This window comes from Pantherophis guttatus, chromosome 8, assembly GCF_059756535.1.
Source record: "Pantherophis guttatus breed Tessera chromosome 8, ASM5975653v1, whole genome shotgun sequence".
Classification (NCBI taxonomy): domain Eukaryota; kingdom Metazoa; phylum Chordata; class Lepidosauria; order Squamata; family Colubridae; genus Pantherophis; species Pantherophis guttatus.
Window position 1 is genome coordinate 48,901,705 of NC_142070.1, and position 21,543 is coordinate 48,923,247.

Genomic DNA, 21,543 nt, shown 5'->3' on the forward strand with positions numbered 1-21,543 from the left:
CTTCTTCTGCCATAGAAATGTCTATAGTTTTTTTGTTTTCTGGACTCCCAGCAATTAAAGCCCGTCCAAATAATACCACAATCCCAGAATTGGACGTTTTGGTTTTTACATCATTGGCATAATCACTATCAACATAACATTTCAACTTTAATTCTTCAGAGACCTGTATTTGAAGACCCAAGTTCACAGTTCCCTTCAATACCTGAGAATCCTTTCTACATGCATCCAATGCAATTGTGATGGTACAGCAGTAAAGCAACTTAAAATGCTTACTACACAAGCTATGTCTGGTTTGGACCACTGTGACAGATATAGCAAACTCTCTATTGCTGACTGATATATTTCTTAATCACAGACTTCACTTTTGTCGTCAAATTTCATTAGAAGAATACCTGCCAGGTGGAATCCCCTTGTTCCATTGCTCTGATCTGCGTGGCATTGACTGCTCTTGTGTTTCAACCCCCTCTTGCTTCATATCCGAGTCATCTTCTCCTGACTCCTTTTCTTGTTCTTTTTCAGTTTCTCCTCCTTGAATGCTGACACCATCACTAAATAAGTTACCATCACTAAGTTGGTCACCGTCACTAAGTGGATACTCCAAAAATTGGCATCAATTCTATTCCAATTTTGCTCTACAAAGCTTGCAGACCTGGAAATCACTATTCTTTTGCTCCCATTGATAAAGCGATAGCTCTTTGAGCCAGGCTCCTAGCCTGTAAACCTGAGCTTTCCAGCCTTTTCTCCTGATTGCCTTAGGAATATGCACCCATGCATTGCTTCCAAACACCCTTAAATGTGCCAGAGATGGCTTTCTCCCATATAGCACTGTGTATGGAGTATCATTGAGGAACTCCACAGCCTATTGATTAAATAATTAGCAGTCAACATGGTTTCACCCCAATATGACCTGCTCAGACCAGAATCCTCCAGCAGTGAGTCCTTCATTGTTTGTAAGACACCATTCTGCCTCTCAACCACACCATTCTCAGCTGCTGTGTATGGATTAATGCATCTGTTTTATTCCTAACTGTCCCAACCACTGTTGAAAACTTGCTGACATGAATTCTGAACTTCTGACAGTTTGCAGGTGACATACCTGTTTATATCTCCTTTTACCCATTGTTTAAATTTCTGTAGCACCTCTATTTTACTCTTTAGTAAATAGCACAACCCAAATCTGCTGTAGTCATCTACAATAACCATTGCATACTTTGCTCCTCCCAAACTGGCTTGTATTGGCCCCACCAAATCCACATGTACCAGCTCTAGAGCTTTTCTTGTCTGCCTTCTGCTACTCTTGCTTATGGGAATGCCTTGGACTTTGATGATTTGCATACTGCACAGTCCAAATATGCCTTATACCCTTTTAAGTTTAACTCTTTTCCAAACTGTTGCATCTTTTGCAAAACTCTAAAGCTGATATGGCCAAGCTTTCTATGCAAGTGATGAACACATGAATCATGTTGTGCCACATTTCCAAATGTTTGGACACATTGAACTTTTTGTCCCTGCAACACATAAAGATCATCCTGTTTTATGCCCTGTAACATTCACTCCCATCTCTTTTTATGAGACACTTCCCATTTACAAATGTGGTCTCAAAACCTTTTTGTCTAGACTAGAGACACTTAGTAAATTATGCTCCATTTCAGGCACACATAATATGTTACTAAACTTTTCCTCCAGACATGGAATCAGCACACTGCCTTTTCTGTGACTTTAGCCTTCTGGCCATTTGCTAAGGCTACTGCATCTCCTCCAGCCGGATCCATTCTGAAAAACAATTTAGAATTATTAACAGTTGTTTCACTAGCCCTATTGTCTATTAACCATTTGTCTCTACCATTAAAATAGCTAACGTTTGCAACAGCAGCCTGTCCATTTGTTGTTTTTCTTCCTTGCAAAGAGTCTTTCTTTAAATGAGTCTTATCACCACAGATAAAACACCACCAATTTTTTTTCTTTCTCTTTCTTCATAGAAAATCTTTGCTAGGCTGTAATCTGGTCTTTGCATACATCCTGTCTGTTGCTTTTCTCTCTCTGCTCCTTGGGCCCCCACCTCAGGAATTTCTCCTTGTGGCTTCTTCTAAAATGGTGTTTGTTTTTCTCAGAAATCAAACAGGCTTTAAGGGCTTCCATTCGTAAGTCCTGTTCTGGTTTGCACTCAAAAATAGCTGAAACTAAGTCCCACGTTTCATCAATATGCGTTCCATGTTGTTCCAACTCAATAAATAAAGTCTGCATGTGCAGCAAATGCTTCTCCACCCTCTCTTGTGGTAGCAACCGGGCTCTGTATAATTGTCTCGATAATGGCACAATATTGCATGCTGATGCACTCACATGCACACTTCTCAATTTCAGCCAAACATCCTTTGCAGTTTTTAAATCAGTTACATTCAAGAATTGTTCATCTTCTAAAATTAAGATGATGTAGGCCAGTGCCTTATCATGCTGCCTTCAATCTACTGCTGCTAATGGTGCCTGGGGTGGATTAATAACAATATCCCAGAGCTCCTTAGCCTTCAGGAAGCATTCCATCTTTGCAGCCCAAATAATATAATTCTTCTGTCCCAATCGAGGCAGAGAGCTCTCCTCGAAATCAACAGCCATCTTGCAAGCCTTCTCAGCCTTGCTCACTTTTACTTATACACAGGCTGTCCTTCATCTTAATTACAGTTCAGTCTTACTGTGTGCTTGGGGTGCTCCGGGTCTATAACCTGTTAGAGTTTGCAGCAATCCAACCAGCACACAAGTAAATAATTCAGTAGGATTCATTTATAGAAGAAACTTGTTTATATACAATAATATAAACCATGATGCATGTATACAAAACCCATGCAGCTCTTGCAACGTGATAGCAAGTACAAGAAGTAGAAGTCAAAACCAGAAATCATAGAAGCAGAGAATCACAGAAGGTATAATGGAAGGACAAACCAACTTTACATATATATATATACACCGTACTTTTCAGTGTATAAGACGCACCGGAGTATAAGATGCACCTTAATTTTGGGGGAGGAAAACAAGAAAACAAGAATTCTATCTCTGCGTACCAGCATTTTGGAATGGTCGGGAGGGAATCTGCCTGTAAGCTTCAGAGAACAAAGTGGGTGCACGATTTGCAGCTGGTCACCCGTCTGGCCGCCCAGCAGGCAACTTTGGGTAGGCAATGGCCGCAATGACTTCACTACCCTGCAATGTGAGGCGCTGCCGCCTAAGCCCTCTGTGCCCAGGAGCCGAGCGAGCCGAACTAGAGCTCCTAAAGAAAAACGCCCCTCCTTTCCAGCCACCACTGCCCGGATTCCCCAACACAATAATCAGAACCGTGTTTCAGGCTGTGGGTGGCCAGTTCCCCTGAAAGGTGAGGAGCTGCCACCTAAGCCCTCTCTGCACCAAGCAGCTGAGCGAGCCGAACGGGAGCTCCTATAGTAAAATGCCTCTCCTTTCCGGCCACCGCTGCCCGGATTCCCCAACGCAATAATCAGAGCCACGTTTCGGGTGGTGGGTGGCCAGTTCCCCTGCAATGTGAGGAGCTGCCGCCTAAGCCCTCTCTGCGCCCAGGAGCCGAGCAAGCCAAATGGGAGCTCCTATAGTAAAACGCCTCTCCTTTCCAGCCACCGCTGCCCGGATTCCCCAACGCAATAATCAGAGCCGCGTTTCAGGCAACGGCCGCCCAGTTCCCCTGCAATGTGCAGCGGGGAACTGGGAACCATTTTGGATTCGAGGAGGGGATTGCAGCGCTGCCGCCTGAAAGTTCTTTTCTTCCCGTTGCACATTCCCAATGGGAAGAAAAGTACTTTCAGGCGGCAGCGCTGCAATCCCCTCCCCAAATCCAAAACGGTTCCCAGTTCCCCGCTGCACATTGTAGGGGAACTGGCCACCCACCGCCCGAAACGCGGCTCTGATTATTGCGTTGGGGAATCCGGGCAGCGGTGGCTGGAAAGGAGGGGTGTTTTACTATAGGAGCTCCCATTCGGCTCGCTCGGCTCCTGGGCGCAGTGGGTATAGGCAGCAGCTCCTCGCATTGCAGGGGAGTGAAGTCATTGCAACCATTGCCTGCCCTAAACTGCCTTCTGGGCAGCCAGAGGGGTGCCCAACTGCAAATCATGGCACCCATCTTGTTCCTGCCGGGCAGATTCCCCCCAACCGTCCCAAAGAGGGTTGTTCCTCAGGCTGTGACCTGACCCAGATCCCCGCCACCTGGAATTGCCCGAAAATGGCCGAAGGGTGGGGGCTGGCGGGTGGGCGGGGCTATATTCGGCGTATAAGACGCACCCAGATTTTCACTCCCTTTTTGGGGGTAAAAAGGTGCGTCTTATACCCGAAAAATACAGTTTGTGTGTATGTATATGTGTATGTATGTATGTGTGTATGTGTGTATGTGTGTGTGTGTATATATATATATATATATATATATATATATATATATATATATATATATGTTTTTCTTCTAGCCAGGTTTTCCCTACATAGCCAAGGTTTTTTTTTTTTTTTTTGTAGCTCCAGCTCAATAGAATCTCATCTACTCGGTTCTGGGCTTTTTGGGAGACCTAAATAGATCCATTTCTAGCTCGTTAGCTGTCATCAGTAGGCCACACCCATATCCTCCCTGTAAAGGCATAGTATTTTTTTTTTTTTTGTAGCTCCAGCTCAGTAGAATCTCATCTACTCGGTTCTGGGCTTTTTTGCTAGGTGTTAGAAAAGAAAAAAGCCCAGAACCGAGTAGATGAGATTCTACTGAGCTGGAGCTACAAAAAAAAAAAAAAAAAAACTTTGGCTACGTAGGGAAAACCTGGCTAGAAGAAAAACACACATAAACCCTACGAAGAAGTAAGAAAATATATATATATATATATATATATATATATATATATATATATACACACACACACACACACACACACACACACACACACACACACACACATATACACACACAGATCAGTCAAGCTAAGCCACACCCAGGCTCCGAAATGTCTCCCATGATTCACAACAGATCCTGTTTCTTAGTCACCAAACTGTTTCCATTGGCTGACTTGTTATGGCTATTCCAGCTCATAATTTCTTATATACTGACAAAATTGTTCAAACTAAATCTCAAAAGCCATTTTAGAAAAGGCCATTTAACCTGATGAAGATATGCCAATAAAGAACTGGCTAAGTCTATAAGAAAACAAAAAGCAGTTAACAACATTTTAGTGCGTAAACATTACATTTTCTTAGGAAAAAAGTAATTAAGAAAAAAGTGGAAATAGTTTATCTTCAGCAGAAATTGGACAGCATATGTATAACATATTTTTAAGTTATTTTCTCCAGGATATAGTCTATGGAATCTTAACTAAGTTAAGTTAATAGTTAATAACTAAGCAAAAGTTATTTCCATAAGATAGGCTTTTCTCTTTCAAAATATTTTGGTAGAAGAGAATTCCCAGAAAAAAATAAAATGGAAAGAACAATTAAAAATAGAATACCCTCCCTGTTGCAACACAGGAAATTAAAAGGTTCAACCAACTACAGCCAGGGAAAAAGTACAGAAGGAAGATACGTTTCCAACAGAAATTCTTTCAATCTTCTTACTGATGCATTCTATCAGCTTGCTTCCTGTAATAAGACAAGTTCCTCGTGGCTATATAAATAATGAAATTTCCATGTATATGGAAAGAAATAAAACAAACTCTGTTAACTATTAACCTATCAGTTTGATTAGTATTTGCTACAAATTAGTTTACATCTATCCTACTCTTTCTATATGATCAATTTATTATTACATCTTGTACTTTTGTCACTAATCTAGTTGTTCATTATTGTAACTGAATCCCAGTTAACAAACTGTAGTCTTATATAGAAGGCACAAAAAAGTTACTCAATGTAACCAACACATAGAACCTAATGTTCAACACTGATCTATATACATATTGTCAATAACCACAATCAGAAGCTATACAAAACCATCTTGCATTCAGTCTACAAACTGTCCGATTGTTTTTATTTATTCATTTTCTAGTCCACTTATCAATAAATAAAAAGGACATCTTTTCTCTTTGCACACCCAGAGTACCCATACTTTCACTTAATCTTCAGAGACCTAGCATTGCTTACCCCTCCATCTGGACATACAAATCTCTTGTAGTTAACAAATGTGTTTTATCCATTACATCAGAAGCATGTGTGGACAGCAGAAGAAAGATCCTCACCAAACCTGTAATTAAATGTGTTTTTTGTCAATACCAAAATAAACTAATCTTGTGTATTTGAATTGAGAATATGAGTTCCATCTGCAGAATAATAAATATTTTAGACACAGCAGCAAAATCTGTTATCTTGTTTCAATTGCTATCAACCTTCAAATCTAAGTAAGTTATTAATAAAATATTTATTGGACACTCAGCAGTTTATGTACTATTTTCCGCAGAATACTTAAGAATATTCACAAAATCTAGTAAAGTGGCATTAATAAAAGACCAAAAATGACATTATTTATTATAGCTCTTACTATTAAATATACAAATGCAGAATCTATCAACATAAACAAGATATGTAAAGGAAGAAAAGTGAAACATTTGATAGGGAGGAAATTTCTTGGTCATTTCTTATTTTATTGTTTTATTATTTGCTCTTTTATTGTACCAGATCTATAGCTGCAAATAGTGATAGAATGATCATATAATGCCAGATAAGTCTAAGTAAATAATTGCTAAGAATTATTCTTAATTTTCTTCTCTGCATAATGGTATGTGAGAATGAACTTGAGTTGCAGACTAGACAACCATCATGCAAAAAGTATTTCAGTCCACAGAAGCATATGGGAAGTATTTCAGAAGGATCTTTCCTAGTTTTCCAGAGAGTAAAATGAGAGGAAGAAAAACTTTCAGATTTGCAAGATTCTATTACTGTAATCTTGCAATGAAGATGGACAGCATCAGACTTACCTGAATTAAGGTTCTTTGGAGGATACATCCAGAAGCACTCAGAATAGTCATTGGACTAAACAGGTAGCATTCTAGATTGGCCCCTATACAGACTATTAAGAAGTGGCAAATGCATTTCCAGAGATATTTACTACCTTGTAAACACCTGATACTGCCTCCAAATCATTCTTTCAGAAATATAAACCTGCTCAATAGGAAATTACTGTGGTTTAATCATCTTACATAGGATTATTATGCAGTCCTATGTAATGTGTTTCTGAGGCCCACAATGTTATGAATTATGGGGCACCAAGAAGAACTATTTGAATGAACTGATTTTATAAAAGGGCTTTTTTGTGACTCCTAGACACGGCATAAACCAGTTCTTAAACAGGGCTCTTAGTAACCTTCCATCCAGGTTTTTAATCTCCCTTAGATAGGTATGCATTAAAACTAATTAGACCACTTATAGTAACCTATACTTAATCACATTAAGGCTTTTGTTCATGCTCATTGTAATATAAAGATGCAGTGGTATAAGGATGAAATGTTTAAAAGAATGAATAGCATATTCTAGGACCAAAAAAATGCTATATAAAAAGAAAGCAGGCACTTGGGAAGTGTCTGAAATGAAATAAAATGATTCTATGCAACCAAAAGGTTTCCCTTAGACACAATAAGCAAAAGTGCCTAGAGAAATCTAAAACCTAAAGGTTAAATCATGGCAAGTGTTGAAATGGTTCAGAAAATATACTTTTCAGAATTTATACATACTTTGTCCCTCATCAATGCATGTATGCAGAAAAAAATGTTTATTCTGATCTAAAAGCTACATGTGGATAAAAGAGATTCTACAAGCCTCTGATTCTATATTAAGATTGAGGTATGTTAAGATTTAATTAATTATGTGTGTTATTTGAAGTGTGTTAGGTGGAGTATAATGCAAGTAGTTAATTGATAAGAGAAAATGTGTAATTTTTAAATATCTCATTTGTCAATAAGGATAATTAAAAATACTTTCCAAATAGATGAGGAATCAGATTAGATAGTTTGATCACTGCTTTGAAGAGCAAAACAAGAATGAAACAAGTATAAGACTTTTTAACAAAATAAGCTGTTAATCTATTTTATATAGTCAATACTGCATGAGTTGAATGTTTGCTCAGTTTTATCTAAGAATTGCATTTATTTTTAAATTAAATGATATATCTCATGGTGTATCTTCTCTAATCTCAACCACCATAGCTTTTGTGAAAACTACTTTAATCTTTGCCCCAAGATCAGATTCCAAATTGATTCCACAAAGATATGCCACCTGAATTTTTTGTACCAATATCAATCCAGAATGCAACTCCTAAAAATGTGAAGTATTTTTTTTCTTTTAAAAAGGATGCTGCATGATTTTAAGAAAGCTTGTTCATGTTCCATTTCTTTTATAAAATATTTTTACAAAGAAATTTGTTTCAGTAAACGCTCAGTTTGAGTAAAGTTATGTTTCTGCATAACAACATGCCATGGTGGCAATACTGAATTTTCAAATAAGGATGCATAGATAGGAGAATGGAAGAAAAAATAACTCATACTATACCAAACCAAACTATTTCTGATTTCAAAAAGTTTATTTATAAGAAAGGTATTTTTCTCCCAATAGTAAACACAAAACCATTTGCTCAAATTTAAACAACCACCTTTCCTCGAGATTGGAATTTCACCTTTTTAAACTGAAAACAAATCTGACAAAATGTCCCTCCCTCTCAGCTAAGCCTAAAGAAATTAAGTACAGTACCTTTGAATTGCAGTGGGCAAGAGACTAAAAATTGATAAAATTTATAATGTACAAGTATAAAAATATGTTACTCAAGGTACAGCCCAATAATTTAATAGCTTTTGGCCGTTTTATAAGTATCTGGAAATGGAACAGATATGTGTCCTGCTCCTGTTACAAGAGGTAGGATTCCTGCATTTGGTACGACATTCCATGAGAGAGTCAAAGTGACATTCCTGTTGCCCCTGCAATTAGAACAAAGAGTTAGAAGAAACATTTAATTACTTTAAGCTACAAGAAAAGCTACAGTAGGTAAAATGATGCATAACTGCTATGCAAATCATTCAAAAGGGGTGTGTCATGAAGTGGCATTTGTGTAAGCCCCCCCCCCCCTCAAAGTGTCGAGGCATTAGTTTCGAGAACACTTGATGTTGCTGATTCAAGGGTCTTAATTTATTCATGCACATGCATGCAGTTACCCAGAGGCTTCTGTCTGTATACAAGCAAGTACATATACCCAGGAATGCCTTTGAAGCAACTCAATCTTTGTCAGACCTTGTCTGTGACTTTACAATTGTTTCTGATTTTACAATTCATGAAACATGCCTTTAAATGCTTTGCATAGCCTTATATGCATGTCATCATAAAAAAAATCATTAATCTGATTTAATAAGAATTTGATTATGAACTGTAATGTTCAGTTTTTATATTGAGAAACAATGAAACCTGCATCTCTTTATTGTGATCATGTAATACGGGGAACTCACTAGACATTCAAGACTTATAGTCAGGTTAATATTCATAAGCAAGTCTATCAAATACATAAACAGAACTTCTGTAAATTATATTAGAGATGCAGCAGATACTTGCAGCATTTATAAATAGATGGTCAACATATAGTGAATTATCTCAAAAGAAAAAATATCTATTTACAGGTAGTCCTCAGTTAATGATCACTCATTCAGTGACTGTCCAAAGTTATGACAGTGCTGAACAACGGTACTTATGACCAGTCCTCAAAGTTCTAGGCGTCTCAGCACAACAGCTGTTATGTGATTGCAATCCAGGTGCTTGGCAACCAGCTTGCACTTTTGACAGTTGCAGCGTCCCATCATCACCGGATTACCATTTTGTGACCTTTCCTGCCAGTTTCCCACAAGCAAAATTAATGGAGAGGCTGGCAGGAAGGTTGTAAGTCACTCTTGTAAATTGCTCTCCTACACTTTATCTTCTGAAAAGCCTGGCTATGAATTATACAAGTCTGCACAGTGTAGTGCCCACCTGTCCTCCAGCCACACTTTGGAGCACTGTGGGAGTTACCTGTTTACCTTCCAACAGGAAGCAGCAGCCATCCCCACAAGGCCCAGCTATGTTTATGCTTGCAACTTCCTGCCGGCTTACCCATTGACCTCATTTGTTAGTAACTGGCAGAAAGTATCAAGGAGGTCCTTGCTTAATGACTTGTGATCCTTGCTTAACCACAGCAATGGAGACTGTCAGAATTATCATTGCTAAGTGATACAATCACATGATGTTGCACTTTACAAGTGCATTGCTTAGCAATGAAAATTCCAGTCCCAATTATTGTTGTTAAGGATTAAGTGTATTCTGCTGAAGAGGCTCAGATGCAACAGAAATAAACTGTTGAAGACTGTATAAGACTGCTTATAGTTTTATCCTGACGTATATATATATCACAAATATATATCAATAAATAATGTAAGGGGAAATTTACTCACTTAAGGCCATTTCCATCATCAAAGAAAAAGTATTTTGATTTCATATCTTTCAAAAGCAGCTTTGGATTATCTCCTCTCAAGATAATTTTGTCCCAAAGGACAACTTGATTCAATGCCTACAATTAAAACTAAAAAGTTATTATCAACAAAACCAATATGAAATATATATCTTAAGAAAGCAGAATATAGAAACATTTGAGATTTTGTTCACAGTATAATTTTAAATAAAGTCAGCTAATATGTACAATGCAGAAGTGCACTTGGAAGTGGAACATAAAAGAGGATTAATCTGCAATTTTTAAATCTTTTCTGCAACATTTATAGTAATTTAAAGTGAATTATACAAATATTATGTTTAATATTAAGCTGTATGGAACCGCTGAAACAGAGGCAGAAAAGTTTTTTTGAAGGGCTTCCTATCCACACATGCACGGACAATTGAGAGCTGAAGGGACATTTTCTAAATAATGATGATTAAAAATAGGTACATAAAACCTTTAAAAAGAAGAAAAAATGCACTGCATTCTTATTAATGTATTGTTTTCTCACTTACTTGCTTTTCTTTGCGGTATCATTATTTTATATCTTTTATATGCATGGTTTACTTTCAATTATTTTAATACTTTTTATAAATTCTGATTTTATGCTCGTCTTTTACATGAAAATCAATAAAATCGTCATTTAAAAAAACAAAGGAGGCCATATGCAATTTGCAGGTTACTCTTGTACTCTTGAAGTACAGCATTTTCTAGGACCATTAAAAGCTTGGAAGTAATACTTGAAAATATTATTTTAAGAGTTTCTAGAATTAGAACTGTTTTTCTGAGCCAAAAAATAGCTACTTATTTCATCACCAAAGAGATTAAAAATGTTTCATCTACCATACATCGTTGTCTCATATACATTGTTATATGCTGTCTTTCTCTGGATATACAGAGATCGTTGAATTTACATATAACAACAGTAGCCATACTTTTTTCTATAGAATTTCCCTGAAAGCATCATAAAAATTCAATATAGAAATAAACTAAATACTTAATACTAAAGCCTACTTGTTTTGAGATATTAATATAAAAGTGAGCACTATGAAAAACATTATTACAGTAGGTGTACCTTACTCAAGACTGCTTACCACATTATTCGGAAAATAAAATTAAATAAATGTTTACACATTCACTGTGCAAATACAGCTGTATCTGGCAAAATGTACAAAAGTATGGAAGTATCATATTAGATCCTTTTTTCTAAGTAAAGGTATTTCTTATAAAGAAAGGAAACAGCGGCATGGAAAAATTATAATAAATGAAGAAAAATTATAAATAGTTGCAATGATCCTATGGACAAGATCATGATTCAAGTCATAATATTGTAAACAGAAAGGTTAGATATTAATTAATTTATTAAATTGATATGCCACTCATCTCCCTAATTCATGGTGGACTACAGATTGTAAAAAAAAAAAAAAATGAATAGAAAAGCAGTTAAAAATTTAAAACTCTGCAGAAGTCTGTTTTTATAAGACCACTTGAAGCAAAGGTCTCCAAACTTTCTGGCTCAGCAGACCAGTGGTGGTAGCGGTGCGGGGAGTGTGTATGTGTAGAGGGGATGGTTTCGTGCATGCGTGCTACTTTCACAAATGCAGGTTAGGACCGATTCCAAATAGATTGTGGCCGGTACCAGGCTGTGGTGATCCCTTGGGGACCCCTGACTTGAAAGATTAAATGGCTAATCTCTATCATATAAAATGTTGCTGTTCTTTCTGATTAAGATAGCCATGAGTTAAATTTTGTAAACAGAAGTTAGATGGTATTGAAATGGCAATACACAAAACCCAAATTGCTTTCTTTCTATTAAGAGAACTTTTAAAACAGTATTCAAGCTAGAGCTGTCAGGTAAATTAATTTCAGAATATGGATAAACTTTTATACACATTTTATAGCTTATCTTTGTAAGCCACCCAGAGTCACTGACAGTGAGTAGGCTGCCATATAAATTATCTTAAATAAATAAATAGTTAATTCTGGAAAATGAAATGGTGCAAATTACAATGCATCATATGTAATAGCCTGTCAAAGAACAATCTCAAAATATAATCAACCGCTGCTTTTTAATTATTGCCAGAATATGTTCTAAGATTTATTTTGGTGATTGAGGAGAATGTAAGAAGTAAAATATCTGCCCATGTATTACTATTATGCAGATCAGTAATTCTAATAGCATGAAATGTAGTATGATTTCCCATTTATTCACTGTTGAATGCACACTTACATTGTTCTTTGTTGAATATTCTGCTGATAAATATAAAAATAACTGTTTCACGTTCCAATCAAATATACTTTGCAGATGTGAAAAAGATAAGGAACATATGCTGTTTCAGAATATGACTCTTTTCAAAACATTCACATTCAGTACAAATCTCAACAAGCCAAATTGCTATTTAAAGAAAGAAAAAACTATACACACAGATTGGCCTGAACATCATTCAAACTCAAAGCATTCCAACAAGCCTTGAAGCCCTGTTGGTTACAAGCTGGTAGAGTGAAATGAAAACAGAGAAAGTGCTCACTAGAAGTATACAAAATATTCTGAACGAAGAATGAGAATTTTGAATGTTATGAGTTCAGAACATACAGTTCACAATTTTACTTTGATTTGGGAACTGAAAAAGACCATTTAATTGCACAGTGTTTTTAGCACTATCCTGTACTTAGCTTTTAAAAAAAATCTCAATGCCATAGACACTGGTATTATCCAATAAAACAGCAAGTAGATCTGTTGCTGCCATTGATTAGACCTAGTTGAGCGGAAAAGGGGGAAGCATGAGAATCATTATGTACTTAAGAAAAAATACTTTTATCTATTCGGTTATTAAATTTATTATTTTTCAATTTTTCTGCTTTTTGAATTCTGTGCTACTTGCTTTTTTTTTTTTTTTGCATTCGCTATTTGCTATTTACAATGAATGCAACTGACTATTTTTCCTCCTATTTTTCCAGACATAATTAACAGCAATGCTATTATGTTGCTGAACTTTCAAGTTGCGATGTGCAAAACTTTGTTACTTTGTTCATTGAGCTTTGTTAGCAAACAGTCAAATGCAGGAAATATATACACTGTAAGCATGATCATCAGGAAAAAGCGTCAAAACAATAGCCAAAAAAATGAAGATTGGTGTTATATTGTTCACTAAACTTGTATAGAAATAAATCTACTACTACTGCATCTTTGCTGTATTCAGTTCTATGGTTATAACTTCAAAGAATTATGCTTAACTATTGCTTCTACCTTTTCTTAGAAATGAGGAAGCAAAACCCAAATTTTCAGTTCCTATATATGGCAGAACACCCAATATAAGATTTAAAGTACAACCAATTTGAAACTCCTTTTCCATAAGCATCTTAATGGACCATCACATTTGAAATTAAAAACATTGTAGAGTTTTGTTCACACATTAATATTCACATCTGTCGATTTTGGAGGCAGTGTCCCTCACACTGCTACAAGCGAAGGAGGTAGAGTTGATGTCAGTTTACCTGTTCTGTTGAAGCCAATAAGACATTCTACTCTCTTAATGCTAACATTTGTCATAAAGGATATCTGCACTAATGTCAAAAGTAATGATTCCAAGGTCACTTCTTTCACCTGGTCCAGTGAAATCTTCTACATTTTTTCTATGTAAATAAAATAAAAGTATTATTCAATATTATTCATGTATTCCTTTCTAACATTGTCTCTTTTAGATGTAATTTATTGTTAAATAACCCTAAATAATGTGACATTTATTTGTAGGTTACAAAAATAATTTTTGCTTTTGTAAAATATCTTAAATATTTCTTATAATCAACAAGTAAGCAATCATAAATATCCCGTATAATCAACACAATTGCTGGTTAACTGGAAATCAACATTAAATTAAGGAGCTGTTTAAAAAAACTATTCAAAACATGCCAAGTAAATGTGAATTCAGTATCTGTGATAGCCAAGTATATAATTTAGTTTTCTTAGCACTTATAGTTTTTACTAATACAATTACTATACAATGAGAATCTGGACATATTTTTACATTTTTCACCCGGATGACTCACTATAAGAAAATATCATAAATGTATTTTCTCTGTATTTCTATCACTTCATTGATGTAGTACAGTTAACATGATACACTTTAACCATGTTATGTATATGAGATCTGAAATCCATAGTTCATAAGGGTGTCTATTGAAATTTTCAGAAAAGTGTATCTAAATAGGATTTATTTTGCTAGTGCAGCAAGATATTTCGAAATAACACTCATCTTACACTTTTCTAACTTCTTAGAAACTGGGATATGCTTAGCCAATAACCTGTCAATATAAACAGCAAACTGATGTTTTTAAACTGAATTGCCTTTCTGTGCATCCACTCTCAAGGGAGCTTGCCAGAAGGCAGATTACAGCACTGGAGGGTTCGTGTTGTTCATTCATTGGCTTAAAGAAAAAGGAAATGACAGAACAGGAAGGAAAGAAAGGCCACACTTCTGAAACTGACAATCTAGAGAAAAAATAGATTAAGTCCTAACTGACAGAAAATTGAGAGCTAGAGAAGTTTGCAATAAAGAGTTCCTTTAAATGTGAACTAAGCAGCTATATATTAAAGGAGTGGAATAATATGTAACAGTCAACAATCAAACAGGAGGAGATGCTGATCTCAATATTATTCTCCATCAATTCCTGTGAGACTATATAAAGGCTTTATATTAAAAGCAAGCACCAGGGCAAAGGGGTTAAACAAAGCCGGGGGGGGGCGGCGTTACTTCACAATACAACTCAGCACCCGGAAACCTCAGGTCACTATGACAGCTGGAGCAGCCGAGCATCATGGCTCCATGAAGACTTAACAAACGCCCTTAAAGAATTCGGAAAAGCAGAAATGCGCATCCGATTGTGTTTTCCCTCCATCTCCCCCTCTTCACGCCGGAACGAAGGCTGCTGGTCTCCATCTCCGGGGATAGAGAAGGGCCGCCTGTGCCTGTGCCGCTGCCCTCCCTCATTCACACACTCACAGCATGACACGGGAAACGGCGATGCTGACGGGCACGGAGCGCTCTTTGAAAGCGGTGGTGATGAAGCAGCCGAAGGTCAGCGCCGCCATCACGCTCAGCGAGAAGGCGAAGAGCGAGTTGGCTCGAGTTAGGACGGTGTTCATCTCCCCGCCGTCCCTCCAGCCCTCACGACACACACGCGTACGAGCGAACAACTGCCCGCTGCTTCTTCTTCTTGCCCTCGGCCAGGCCTCAGCTCCGGAGTAACGGAGAGGCAGGCAGGCAGGCACGCACGCTCAAGTTAGGCACGAGGAATCCGAAAAGAAAAGGCTGCCGCTGGGACCGCCGCTGTCCGCGATTGAAGAGAAAGGGAGGCCCAACGCAGCACCTTGCCTGGTAACGAACCCGCCCAACCACCCCGCGAGAGGAGGGCCCAAAGAGCACCCGTCCGCCTCAGCCCGCCCATAGGCGGAAGATCTCCTCTCGATTCCACTGCCTACAAGTCCCATGAGCCTCAGCATCCATCTTTCGCTCTAGTTCCTCCATAGAGATAGGAAAGTTAGAGCGACCGGAAGTCCGCCTGAGGCGATATGCTGCTTTTCAAGGTGAGATAAGTGACCCCGGACGCGACCTGCGCGAACGCCGAATTGAGGAAGCAAGCTATTGCCCTTGATACAGCCCCAAGTTTATTTTTGAGATGGCGTCCTACGCTGCTATCCGAATGCATGGAGTTTTTAACAGCATTCCCCGAGCCTGTAGCGGTGGTGGTGGTGGGGGAAAGCAATGTCATTTCGGAATGATTGCTAAGAAAACGAACTACTCCAACGCATTAAGTCTCATGGGAGACTATTTTTACCCTAACTCATTTGGAAGGCATTGATTGGAGAAGGCGGGGTTAGCGCTACTTTCTCTACACCGCCCGGTGAATTGCCTCTCTCTCCCTCGGAAAAGGGTGCTGCCCCGTGCAGGGTCGTGCCCCTTTGCGACGCAAAAGCCTTGTTCTTATTTATTTCTGGGATGCTACTGGGAAGACACTGGGCGCAGCTCATTGGAAATACGGGGAGGACAATAAGAATTGCATGCCTCAACCTAAAATAGCGAGGCGGAGCTTCCCCCACTCCCGGCCATGTTCTCTGCTGCAGTAACCCAGTTAACAAGCAGGCATGGGAATGGCAAGATTTCGACGGGACGCTGCTACTTATCTTTCTCAGCACAATAAAAGGCGTTTTAAAGAGAAAAGAAATCTGACTCCAACTTCGGTGTGGAGAGTTCGATTGCAAGCTTATTAAATAATGAAACTTTATATTCCTTTTAAAAATATATTTTTCAGTACTGTAATGCATTAATACTGTAGTGCTCATGGTGTCAAAAGTAACTATGGAAATCGAGTATGGAGGCAAATAGATTTCCAGGAACCGGTGGTGCTACCTTTCTGCTTGCCAAAGTAAGTGTTAGATGTAATCCTAAATACTTTCGGGGGAGAAAAAGTCTCCATGAGCTGAAAGATTGGGGGGGGGGTTGTCTCACAAATATAAAGCACAGTTATAATAGCAATAGCACTGAGACTTATGTACTGCTTTACAGTGCTTTACAGCCCTCTCTAAGCAGTTTTACAGAGTCAACATATTACCCCCAACAATTTGAGTCCTCATTTTACCCACCTGGGAAGGATGGAAGACTGAGTCAACCTTGAACCTGGTGAGATTTGAACTGCCAAATGCAGGCAGCCGCCAGTCAACAAAAGTAGCTTGCAGTACTGCAGTCTAACCATTGTGCCACTGTGGCTCATATAAAATAGATTTTGTATTTTACTCTAATTTTTCTCAAGCTTTCATATGCTGCCAATCCCACTAAACTAGTTTAGGAGTTACCCAGAAAATCTGGAAGACATTGCAGTGATGAAATGTGAGACATTGATGAATTAATATAGAGTAAACATTTTAGCGAAACAACTCCAAATAAACACCAGATGGTAGCAAAGAAGTGCAGAAAACTATTAATTGTCATCTCCTGTTGATCTGGAAATTACAGCTCAGATTGTCTTTAACATACCTAAAGTTTTTCCAACAAAGACACAGTACTTTGGCTTCTTATTTATATATTAAAGCAGTAGTTCTTAGCTATAGATTTTGAAAATCTGACTGATTACATATTGACCAAGCTACTGGAAAATCTGTTTCGATAACATCTCAAAGGACTTGTCTTTTACTTAGAAGACAAATGGAGCCAGAATACAGAACAAACATACACATGCACACTGATAATAGCTAGTAGACCAGAGTACAGAGGAGGAAGTACAACTGAAGTCCACTAAAAAAGAAAATAGTCCAACATTTTTTACATGCAGGGAGGAACCTAATGCTAGGGGGGAGGGGGGAAAGAGCTCTCACAAAATTCCATGTGGCATGATACACCAGTGAACAATTTCTTTGCTACCCAGCCAGCGACAGACGGAAACTGAGTGGAACAATAGACATAAGATATTGATGACAGCTGACTTGTACATTCTTAGGGCTATAGTCACAACATATCTGGGTGTGTGATTCTGCAACAAATTATGTTTGTGAGGTAATTCTTCAAGAAAAAAAGTGTTCCTCCTTCGCTAGCAGTGGAGTGTCCAAGAACACAATAGTGCCTTTTCTGTATCTGTAAGGAATAGTTAGATCCAATCTTTCAAAAAGATTTTTCCAAAGTTTACTGGAAGAGGGATGAACATTAGAATATCTTTAGAGAAAACATATCCATAGAGTTTCAAAAGAAATGGTTGGCTAATTCTCCTTGTGGTATTTCAGTTAGTTTTCTTCTTGGAGCAATTTCCTCTTTATTCTGGTGAATATTAATTATCTTGCTTTCCACTACAGTCTTAGCGTGAGACAATTTTGCTTTTGTCCTTAACGTATTCTCCCATCTTTCAGCTGCTTCTTTCCCACCCTGAAATTTGCAGAAAAGTCCAAAATAGAATTAGTGTCATGTTTTTTAAAAATGGGTAGTTAAGAGTCTAAATTTATTTCTTCTGTGACCTTCATCTAATTAAAAGCCTGTTTCCTTCACCACATACAGGTAGTCCTCAACATGTGACTACAATTGAGCCCAACATTTCTTTTGCTAAGCAAGACATTTGTTAATTTGAGTTTTGTCCCATTTGATGACCTTTCTTGTTACAATTGTTAAGTGAATCACTATAGTTGTTTAATAACATGGTTATTAAGTGAATCTGGCTTATCTGACAGATAAGTCACCTATCATTTTAATCTGATATTGCTGGAATGCTTGGCAACTAGTGCTCCAAGACAGAATTATGCAAACAGATGTCAAATAAAGGACAACTTGGGATAAAAGGGAATGAAATCATAAAGACATTGGAACTATCATTTACCCCTCAACTACTGAAGTGGATTTCCATTAAAACAAGTTTCCTGCCTCAAGAAAGCTGTATATTATGCAAATACTCTATAATTTCTCTTTATATTGTATATAAGGATTATCAGAGTTAACATGCCTATTTTAATCTTGATCATATAAACCAACAGTACTTCCTTCCTTTTAACAATCTTGAACTTTAATCTCTCAAATATTGTTCTAGAATTTATTTATTTTCATTTTATTCTTTGTCTTCCCACAAAATGCTTCAATGCTTTAGCAAGACTTTCGTAAATCCAATATAGGAGAATTAGCCAGGTCACTCTTTTGGTTTGTTATTTATAAATCTATTTCAATTATTAAGTTACCAGCAAATTTCGTTTGTATATCCATTGTAACATCTTTCTGGGTCTATGACAATTCACTTGCCATGGCCAAGTCGCTGCGGGACAAGAGTTACACTAATATCAAAGAAATGGTGGAATAGAATCATTTAAAAAAAAGATGCAAAAGGAAGGACAGAATGAAATGTGAATGGAAAAAATTAAAATGTTTTATTTTAAATAATTAAATAGAATTGTTAAATTGTCCCTCAGCAAGTTGCCCCATGGCAAAATACCCATGGTGAGTTGGCTGCGGAGAGTTGGCCATGGCAAGTTAGCCACAGCAAATTGGCTGGGGCAAGTTGTCCCATTCCGTCTTTTTCTGTATCATCCTCGTACCTGTCACTTTTACATCTGCTTTCAGATCAGTTTCAGTCTTGTCCAATAAAACATGTTCCTTTTCCATAATATCTTTTCATTATGTATAGTGGCAGACATTTTTAACATTAACAAATGGGTCCATTTTCACAAATATCCCCTAATACATCTGATCTACTCCATTCTATATTAGTAAGTAAAATTTAAGTGTTATTCTCAATTATACTCTATAGTTCCATCTGGTTCCTTCTAGTATCCAACTTCAAAGTCCCATCTTATGTTTTTTTTAAAAGAATTCAAAACATTTTTTCATTAGAAGATTCTTATAATTAATTACTAATTAATTTATTTTATAATTATTTCAAATTCATCTGGACTCTTAGTCCATTTATAACCTTCCAAAATCAGCATTCTAAATACCCTTTTGTTGTTCATTCTAACAAAAAGAATTCTTTTAAAAATCTTTATTAACCTTTTATTTAAAATTACTTTAACTAAGGATTGAAGAAAACTCCTCTGGTGTTCTAAAACTTGCCATTTCAAAGATTCCAAGTGTCTAAAAAGCAGTTAAGCAACTTTTAAAAGCAATTAAGAAATGAGACTCAGCAAATTGTATCCATATAGGCTACATTAGAAGCAGCTGTCTAGAATACATGTGGGCAATCTCATCTCTCCTTTTTCCAGAGAATTTTCCATGGCCAGAATTCACCATGTGGCCATGTATCTCTGCCACAGTGCTGTTTCTACTACTTCAGAGATGTGTAGTATGTATGTATGTATGTATGTATGTATGTATGTATGTATGTATGTACACTTGCAAGAAAAAGTATGTGAACCCCTTGGGATTACGTGGAGTTTTGCATGAATTGGTCATAAAATGTGCTCTGAACTTCATCTAAGTCACAACAATCGAAAAACACAGTCTGCTTAAAATAATACTACACAAACATTAGATGTTGCCATGATTTAATTGAACATAACATGTAAACATTCACAGTGCAGGGAGGAAAAAGTATGTGAGCCCCTAGCCTAATGACTTCTCCAAGAGCTAATTGGAGCCAGGAGTGAGCCAATCTTGACTCCAATCAGTGTGATGATAGTGGATGTGTTGCTGACAGCTGTCCTGCCCTTTAAAAACACACACCTGTTTTGGGTTTACTGGTTTCAAGAAGCACTGTCTGATGTGAACCATGCCTCACAGAAAAGAGCTCTCAGAAGACCTACGATCAAGAATTGTTGACTTGCATGAAGCTGGAAAGGGTTACAAAAGTATCTCCAAAAGCCTTGATGTTCATGTGTCTACGGTAAGACAGACTGTCTACAAATGGAGAAAGTTTAGCACTGTTGCTACTCTCCCTAGGCGTGGTCATCCTATAAAAATGACTGCAAGAGCACAGCGCAGAATGCTTCATGAGGTAAAGAAGAATCCTAGAGTGTCAGCTAAAGACCTACAGAAATCTCTGGCACATGTTAACATTTTTGTTGACACATCTACAATAAGGAAAACATTAAACAAGAATGGAGTACATGGGAAGACACCACGGAGGAAGCCATTGCTGTCCAAAAAAAATATTGCAGCACCTTTGAAGTTTGCAAAAGAGCACCTGGATGTTCCACAGCACTATTGGCAAAATATACTGTGGACAGATGAAACCAAAATTGAGTTGTTTGGGAAGAACACACAATAGTATGGAGAAAAAAAAGCACAGCACACCAACATCAAAACCTCATCCCAACTGTAAAACATGGCAGAGGGAGCATCATGGTTTGGGGCTGCTTTGCTGCCTCAGGGCCTGGACGGATTGTTGTCATTGATGGGAAAATGAATTCCAGAGTTTATCAAGACATTTTGCAGGAAAACGTACGACCATCTGTCCACCAAGTGAAGCTCCACAGAGGATGGGTGATGCAACAGGAAAATGACCCAAAGCATACAAGTAATTCAACAAAAAAATGGCTTCAACAGCACAGAATTCGCCTTCTGGAGTGGCCCAGTCAGAGTCCTGACCTCAACCCGATTGAAATGCTGTGGCATGACCTTAAGAGAGCGATT

General features: G+C 37.6%; 2 protein-coding genes across 6 annotated transcripts in view; one reads left to right on the top strand and one right to left on the bottom strand.

Annotated features, from left to right (window-relative positions):
* Positions 1-8,508: 8,508 nt before the first annotated feature.
* SPCS3 (signal peptidase complex subunit 3) lies at positions 8,509-17,281 on the bottom strand. 2 transcript variants are annotated; one of them, XM_087874844.1, is made up of 5 exons: positions 17,091-17,281; positions 14,008-14,083; positions 12,681-12,755; positions 10,413-10,528; positions 8,509-8,918 (listed from the first exon to the last, which is right to left on the bottom strand). In XM_087874844.1, exons 1-5 carry the CDS (start codon positions 17,216-17,218, stop codon positions 8,786-8,788), a joined length of 528 nt encoding a protein of 175 aa, XP_087730970.1. In that variant the 5' UTR covers positions 17,219-17,281; the 3' UTR covers positions 8,509-8,785. The 2 variants fall into 2 exon arrangements, with proteins under 2 accessions (XP_087730970.1, XP_087730969.1); XM_087874843.1 differs by lacking the exon at positions 17,091-17,281 and adding an exon at positions 15,451-15,853.
* Positions 15,451-21,543, top strand: part of ASB5 (ankyrin repeat and SOCS box containing 5) — a 47,479-nt gene continuing 41,386 nt past the window's right edge. For 2 of the 4 annotated variants that reach the window (XM_087874842.1, XM_034442771.3), the window contains exon 1: positions 15,451-16,873. The gene's annotated coding sequence lies outside the window, so the exon portion shown is untranslated. The remainder of the gene's footprint in view (positions 16,874-21,543) is intronic. The other 2 variants (XM_034442767.3, XM_034442768.3) reach the window with 2 other exon arrangements.

Coding starts and splice junctions, on each gene's coding strand:
- SPCS3 (XM_087874843.1), bottom strand. CDS start 15,593: ATGAACACCGTCCTAACTCGAGCCAACTCGCTCTTCGCCTTCTCGCTG. Junction 12,756..14,007: donor CTTTTGACATTAGTGCAGAT/ATCCTTTATGAC, acceptor TCTTTTTCACAT/CTGCAAAGTATATTTGATTG. Junction 10,529..12,680: donor AATATTCAACAAAGAACAAT/GTAAGTGTGCAT, acceptor TTTTAATTGTAG/GCATTGAATCAAGTTGTCCT.